This window comes from Geospiza fortis, unplaced genomic scaffold, assembly GCF_000277835.1.
Source record: "Geospiza fortis unplaced genomic scaffold, GeoFor_1.0 scaffold603, whole genome shotgun sequence".
Classification (NCBI taxonomy): domain Eukaryota; kingdom Metazoa; phylum Chordata; class Aves; order Passeriformes; family Thraupidae; genus Geospiza; species Geospiza fortis.
The window spans coordinates 1,136,640-1,144,633 of record NW_005054460.1 but is presented as its reverse complement, the minus strand read 5'-3'; the positions used below and the strand labels follow the sequence as shown (position 1 = coordinate 1,144,633).

The 7,994-nt window shown below is 35.9% G+C and overlaps 1 protein-coding gene across 1 annotated transcript in view; it reads left to right on the top strand.

The window, feature by feature from the left end:
• The window catches only part of COL21A1 (collagen type XXI alpha 1 chain), a 67,240-nt gene that overhangs the window by 54,049 nt on the left and 5,197 nt on the right, over positions 1-7,994 (top strand). Inside the window, exons 23-25 of the mRNA XM_031062759.1 lie at positions 3,107-3,142; positions 3,784-3,828; positions 5,868-5,900. Of these exons, the coding sequence (XP_030918619.1) occupies positions 3,107-3,142; positions 3,784-3,828; positions 5,868-5,900 (114 nt within the window). The remainder of the gene's footprint in view (positions 1-3,106; positions 3,143-3,783; positions 3,829-5,867; positions 5,901-7,994) is intronic.

The window sequence follows — 7,994 nt, the reverse complement described above, 5'->3', positions numbered from 1 at the left end:
GGATTAAAGGTAAGTATTTTTTCCCAGTTTTACATTAATTGCATCTTTTTTGGAAGTGCTTTCTTATAAGTGATCATTATTTTACAAAATCCTTTCTCTAATTATATCATTATTATTAGATAACAGTTGGACACATTTAAAACAATAATATGTCCGTCCTGAAAATCTTCTTCTGAAGGATAAAGCCCTTGATGTGAAGGCATTTCTGGTGGGTTGACAATGGATGAATGTCAGGTGCCCACCAAGCTGCTCCATCACTCTCCTCTTAAGCAGGGCAGGGAAAAAATCAAGAAAATAAGATGGGAGAAAGCTCATGGGTCAATATAAAGGCACTTTAATAAAGCAAAAGGAAAGGCCCTGTGTGGAAGCAAAGTAAAATGGAGTATTTATTCTCTGCTTCCTACCAGTATGTGTTGTCCCAGCCATTCCCGGCAAGCAGGACTTCAGTACACATACAGGTTTGGAAGACAGATGTCACAATAATACAATTTCGTCTCCTTCCCCTTTTCTTTAGTTTTTATTATGAGCAGACATCTTATGGTATGGAATATCCCTTTCAGTTTAGGTCATCTGCCCTGGCTATGTCATAGAACCATAGAATGGTTGTGTCTTAAAGATCATCTAGTTCCAATCCCCATGTCATGGGCAGGGACACTTCCTTCCACTGGATGAGGTGGCTCAAAGCCCCATCCAACTTAGCCTTGAACACCTATAGGGAGGAGGTATCCACACCTTCTGTAAGCAACCTGTCTCAGTGCCTCACCACCTTCAAAATAAGGAATTTTATCCTAATAAACCTAGTTCCAGTTTGAAGCCATTCCCTCTTGTCCTGTCATTACAGCCCCTTGTGAAAAGTACCTCTCCAGCTCTCTTCTAAGTCCCTTTTAGGTGCTGGAAGGCTGCTCTAAGGTCTCTCCAGAGCCCTCTCTTCTCTGGACTGAGCAACCCCAGCTCTATCAGTCTGTCTTCATGAGAGAGATGCTCCAGTTGTCTAGTCGTCTTCATGGCCCTCTGCTGGACTTCATCCAGCAGATCCATGTCCTTCTTATGTTGGAGGCCCTGGAGCTGGACACAGATGGAGTCTCAGGGGAGTGGAGTGGAGGGGGAAGAGTTGCATCCCTTGCCCTGCTGGCCACACTGCTTTTGATACAGCCCAGGATGCAGTTGGCTTTCTGTGCTGGAAGTACATATTGCCAGGTCATGTTAAGTTTCTCATCCATCAACAAGAGCAATTCCTTCTCTGCAGGGCTACTCTCAATTCCTTCTCCACCTAGCCTGAATTTGTGTCTCCACCCAAGATCTTGCCGGGCCCTAGCTTACAGGAAAAGGCAGGGATTTGGAGAGAGAGCCTTGATGTTTCAGGAAGCTCTGCTCAGCAATACCCAAAGCACTGGTGTGTTATCAACACCTTTCTAGCCACCGTTGCAAAGCCCAGCACCATGAGGGATGCAATGGACAAAATTAACTCCTTCTCAGCCAGACCCAATAGGGCATTAGAGAAATAGAATTAAATCGGGCATTTCACTTTCATAAGAAGATAAAGGTTGAAGGATAAAGAGACAGTAAGATAGAAGGGTGGTGTTATAATTAAAGTTTTATGAAAAGCTCATGCAGAAGTATTCCTAGAGAGTTCATCATCTGGTCCAGAAGGCACATGTTTCTGTATGTCCAGTGTCATATATGCCAGCATCATTTACATGTGTTTCATATACTGGAGTACTTCACATGTCAGTAGACACATATATGGACATGCCTTACATTGACTAGAGCATGGATTCAGTGTTATAATAATAGTTTAATTAGTTTCATTATCACTATATATTCAATTCAATATCTCAGGGTTATGTAAGGCACATGTACTAAGACAGTATTTTATGAAAGATGATTTTGTTAAAATTTATGGAACTTCTCTAAATTTTAAACTGAAGAAGCCTTTGAAAAGGTCATTTATTTTATATGAAGATGCAAGTTAGCTGGAGTTACAAGTCCAATGACACGCTGGAATTATTCAGGAAGAAAAGCACAGTTTGGGCATCTGGCAGTAAAATTGAAGCCTTTCAGCTATAGATGATTTCAAAACTTGAAACAACAGAATATTTTATTTTCAAGTACAATGCAACAAAATACTACAGGTGGCATAAATGTCTTTTTATGTTCTGGATTTTCAATCAGGTAAATATTTGCCATGGCAAAAGTCTCCTCTTCACCACTGTTCACATTTAACCAAATATTCTTTTATTTTTCACTGCCCCCTCCCAGAAAAAAAAACCAAAAAAACCAAAAACAACCAAACACACAAAATTGTGGCTCTTACAAGAAAGCTATGTTCGTGGATCAGCATTTTGATTTATGTCTATTTAAATATAAGATGTCAGAGTTAGAGTAAGAGCCACCTCCCATAACTTTAAGTGTCCTTTTCAGTTAATGAAGAGAGATGGCCACATTTTCAGTGTACATATTTTGTCCCTCTGTTGTTAATGAGAGTGAATAGTTTTCACACACTGCCTGTTTCTCTCCAATGTCAATTAGATGGTCTTCAGACAAGTTGATAAAACTACATACCGGACTTCTAAGCACCATTTGCCAATCCCATCATTATTATTAACGTCAAACATTTTGAGGCAAAAAAAGTGAATCAAAATGGAGCTTAGTCCTTAAATATTTTGATTTAATTTAAATATAGAGGTGTTTGTGGTGAAAAAATACTTTATTGTTTTGCATAACTTATGCATGCAGTGATGCATTCACCTAAAACTTAACCCATAAGAAACATTGCCTCCCTTCCTGCCCCCATCCTCTCCACTCCATACACTGAGTAGATGAAATCCTGCTGGACTTGCCACCTCATGATGTTGTATTTTTTAGTTTTTTACTTGGTATGTGAGCATCCACTTTCTTTTTGATAGTTGTTTTAATGACAAAGTCCTTTCTTAGTATAGCTTTCTGACTTTTTTTGTGTACATAAGGATGAAATGATTTGTTTTCTTTCAGTATAAGAAAAAGATAGCTGTTTCTTTTGTAATTACTGTGTTAAATTAAAGCACAGACTACATGTTTTAGAGGTGACTCATGTTTAAATGGAGACCTTTCTTCTAAAATTTTACAGGGGGAGAAAGGAAACCAAGGTGACACTGGTATCCAGGTATATCAACTTTGTTTCTAATGAAATCATCTGGCATTGCTATTTATACAAGTCTTAGGTATTAATTCAGACAGGGTTTTTTTTAAGATTAAACTCCACAAAAGGTTAACTTGAATGGCAGCAGTAATTCTCCTTCAAGGAAATCTTCTGCATTTCTGGGGGCCTGAGAAGGCTGTTGACATTTGGTGTAGAGCTGTGTGCTTCTAGCAATGGTGCAGGCAGAGGGTGCAGGTTGTGCTGCTGCCCTGGAGGAGGAATATCCCTGTCACAGGATGCATTCTGTCCCTGCCTGTAGGAACACAGAAACACAGTCAAAGTAACTCCCCCTGGTCTCTGCCTACCTACTTTACTATTAGCATGTGGGATTTTCCTCTTTGCTATCTAAAATCATGGAAATACCTACAAGAAAAGGAAAATATTCTGTCATTACTTGGATCCTGGCTTGGTTCCTCTGTGTTCAGAGTAGAAATTTTGTTCTTCACAGTTTCTGCTCTGATCTCTTTGAAGAGTGACTTTTCAGGTTGATTTGTCCTGGTTTAGAATGAGTTTTTAGTATTTAGCTCCATGTGGGTTTTTTTTGATAATTTAACTACATGTGCCAGATAAATCTATATTTTATAAAATATGCTTCTTTTCTGAAGGGACTGAAAGGAGAAAAAGGAAGACAAGGAAATCCAGGCTTACAGGTACTGTTACAATAGTCATCCTACTTCAAGAGAGCCGTAGTGATCCTAGCTTGAGGCCTTGATTCATATTTGTTTCTTAACACTTCTTCCATCAACACATATAGGCCTTTGCATGAGGTGAAATATATTTATGTACAACATGATAACATAGTTATATAAGTTGCCTCTTAAACACTCTTAGTATTTTTAAAATAACAACTATAACATACAGAGAAGATGGAGCAACACTTCTCTCAGCTGTGCATGCTTGAAGGAGGAGAGGAAATGCACATGAATTGGAACACAGGAACTTGATATACAGGAAAAACATTTTGCTTTGAGGGTGGTCAAACACTGGAGCAGGTTGTTCATAGATATTGTGGCAAAACCTGTCTGGACAGCATGTTGAATTGATCAAGCTGCATCTGTTCTGCAAAGGAAGTTGAATCCAAGGAGGTCACTTCCAACCTACATGTTTCTGTGTTCTGTGATATCTTGAGAAACAGACCATAAGTGCATTTCTTTTATTGTAAAGTCTTAATTATAGAATATTTTTATAAAATAGTTACAAGTAATATAAAATACAGATAACAGCAAATAGTGGCATTTCTATAAAGGTTATAAGAGTGATAGTTGAGATGGTAAGATTTTCATGCACTATGCTACACTTTCATACAGTTCATTACCTCCTAGACTATGCTGGGAGTCATTATTGACATCTTCTGTGCTCATAAATTACAGATGTTTCCTGTTTCAGCTGTAAATCAGTGAGATTCTATTGTTTCTCTTTAACTCTAGGCCAGTGTATTCTGATTGTGTCATAGTTGGCAATCTTGTTATTCTGCAGAAAATAGCTGTTATTATTTATAAATACTTGTTAACTGCATAATCTATGTCGTGTCTAAACAGAGAAGTATTTTTCAGAGGTACGTATCTAAAACTAGACTTGGAAGGAAGCCACAGTTGCTTTTTTCAGAATTACGACATTGATACGGCTGCCTGTCTAGCCAGATGGACCCAGTTCCTGGGGATTCTGGGAAGGGAATCTAGACTGCATGTTAGTTAAAACTCTCAGAGATATGTAGGTTGAAAATAGTTCATTATAAACCTGACCACATTTTTTAATAAAGAAATAGCTTAAATTAAAAGATGGATCATTGACTTAACCAAATATAATGTCCTAGATCGACATTTTACAATTTAAACTTTCTGGGTTTGTTTTTTTTTTTTTTGCCAATAATGGGCAATTTTTAATATCTTTATTATTTTAGTCATATGGGAGAACAAAGTGATAGTGAAAGAAAACTTTTTTTTTCCAGATAGAATGATGCAACTGAATTGCTGTTTGCTTGCTTTCTTTTTTTTGGAGAAAGCTGAAAAAATAATACAGACTAAGTCTAAAATTGTTTCCCATGCTTATCTGGTTTGGTCAGGAACCAAAAAAATCAGTCATTTAGTAGACAGCAAAAGATCTTTCCAAGAATTCTCAAGACTCCAAGACACCCTACAGATTTCCTTGTCCATAAGAGTGAATCAGAAAAGTGAACTGCCATCTTGCCATGGGACATAATAGTCAGTAACAACATTGAATCACTTGGTGGAAACGACACCAAAATAATTTGCTAGCATGCAAAATCTGCCTTATCATGGAGTCTGTATTTCTAAGGCTCTGAAATTATTTTCTGCCTAGTAAGACAGTATTAAACAGTTTGAATCAGGAGTTTACTTCTGCTAGGACACATGCTATTTCTTTTGTAAAGTGAATAAGATTTTGTCTCTTAAATCTAGATTATGTTTATATGTTTATAATAGGTGTGATATATTCCCAATTTATGCTCTAGGTACATGATATTAAAGGTAATACTGAACTGTTCATTCACCCTGATATAAATTTTTTATCATTATATATAGCTTTGTTTTTTGTACTATAGCAGAGAATCTTTAAAAATTACTATTTGTGATTGATTACTGAAAACAAAGGACAAAAATTATTAATTTTTTATTTCAAGTAATTTGGCTCAACCTGCATTTTAAATTTCTTTTTCATCTTATTTTTAAAGGGAGTAGAAGGATTGAGTGGAGAACAAGGAGAGGTATGTATTTTTGCAATGATAAATATAGTGTTACAAAATTACTCCATTTGTTTCTGCAAATTAGGTGATCTGTAAAATGTGTGTTTAGTCATCTGTACTCACATGTCTATAAGCAACAGGGGAAAAATTGTAAAATATCAAAGAAGTATTAGTTATAACGAGACAGAATGAGATATACATTTCATTAAAAATTATTAAATCCAAACATATACTTTAAGAGAATTGAAAAGCCAAGAAACCAACCAACAAAAAAAAGAAGGGATTGGTTGAATAGAGGAAATAAGCAAAGAAAATAACTAAAGAAAAAGAATCGTTGTGTTGCATGTTGTTTAAAAATTGGTATTTAAAATATTAATTTTGTTGGCTATTATTTATTTATTTTGATATTTTGTAAAATCAGAGTATACACTTTCCCATTAATCACATTCTTCAAATTTATTTAGATGTTGTTTGTTCAACCTCTTTCCTTAAAGCATTGTTGCATATCAATAGCTGGATACATTAGGTGGAAGTTTCATTCTGACAATGAAATTATTTTATCCATTTTAACATATAAGTTGTTTCATATGCTTCTGTTAGGAATTCTTCAGTTGCAGTTTGGCTTATAGGTGTTTTACTAAATTATTGCCAAAACTGGTAAAAGATTCTTTGTATGCTGTTGAATTAGTCTCCTTCAGTATAAAATATTTCTACTGGAAATTCATTTAAATAATTTCTTAATGTGTATTAAGCTATAATGATGTCATTGTGTTTACTTATCAAACCTACAAAATTAGTTTATTTTCCATTTCTATAAAATAGGGTTTTTGTTAGACTCTGATTTCTAATAAGTTTCTTCAGCCTGTGAGTCTCAGCACTCACTGAGCTGTTTTCCTTCCTTTGCTTTTCTTTGCCAATAGCAAGGGTCAGCAAACAAGGCTTCACATGGATGTGGTTGAGCATTAAAACACCAAGATATACTGCAGAAAATTTTCCCTCTACAGTTTCAGTTGTTTCTTGGCAAGTTCTTCAGGCAGTTCTGCTGATGCTTCCAACATTTTCTCCTGGTGTTTTTATGCTGGCTTCTTGCCTCTAATGTTGTTCTACAGTACATGCTATTTCCCCAGTATTCTCTGGTTCTTAAGCCCCTTTTCTTTTAGCCCCTCTAACATTTAGTTCAGATAGCTCAGCTTGCAAGTCTTTTATGCAAATATAGTCCAAATATATAGGGGTAAAAGGAATTAAAATTTAAAAAGAACCAAAACAAAACCTCTCCTAGCTATAAACCCAAGGTGATTTCAGACCTCAGCACATACAGTTTCTAGTATAGCCACAGATAGCTACATAAGCACCATGTGCTTATCTCTGAGCCTTTTTGACTGTTTAAATGAAAAAAAACACCTCTGCAATTATGTATTAGAAACGAGCAAATACAAATCTACATGAGGTAACTGAGAGGATCCCTTTTCTGTGACTACAAAATTCAAGATGACAATATCAAGAAAATAAATTACAACTACCACTTTGGGAGAAGTTGTATCTGAGTTAATGAATGACTTTTGAAGGCGTGGACTGCTGTTCAGGTCATGCACCTGAACTGGCCACCCTTCCAGTAGTACTCTTAGGCACTTGACTGACATCTGTCACATTTTGTCTCATTTCTCTGTTTTGTTAAGAGCATGAAGTACCTGTCTGATTTTACAACCTAGCTCATAAAACTGGTTAATCTGACGCTGAATTTAAAGCTTGTTGCCCTGTAGTAATTCATGTAGAGAATTCTGGGCATTGTTACTAATATAGACCAAGATAGGAAGCTTTGAATTTTTCTGATGTGAAGAATCTTGATAAGTAATATAGGAGATGTTACAAAGTAATATAAATACCATATTTAAAATTCAATGGAAGTCTATTGAGACCATATGCATGAGCATTTCTTAAACTTCTATTATTTGCTTCATTAAGTTTGTCATATATAATAGTCCTGTTCTCACAGTTCCATCTAAAATAGTTGGAAGTGGAGAAAGAAAATTTTTCAGCAACTGATAATGTTATGCAGAAGCTGTGCAAACAAGGGAGGAAAAAACTCATAAGGGAGCAAGTGTAGTATGCTGAATT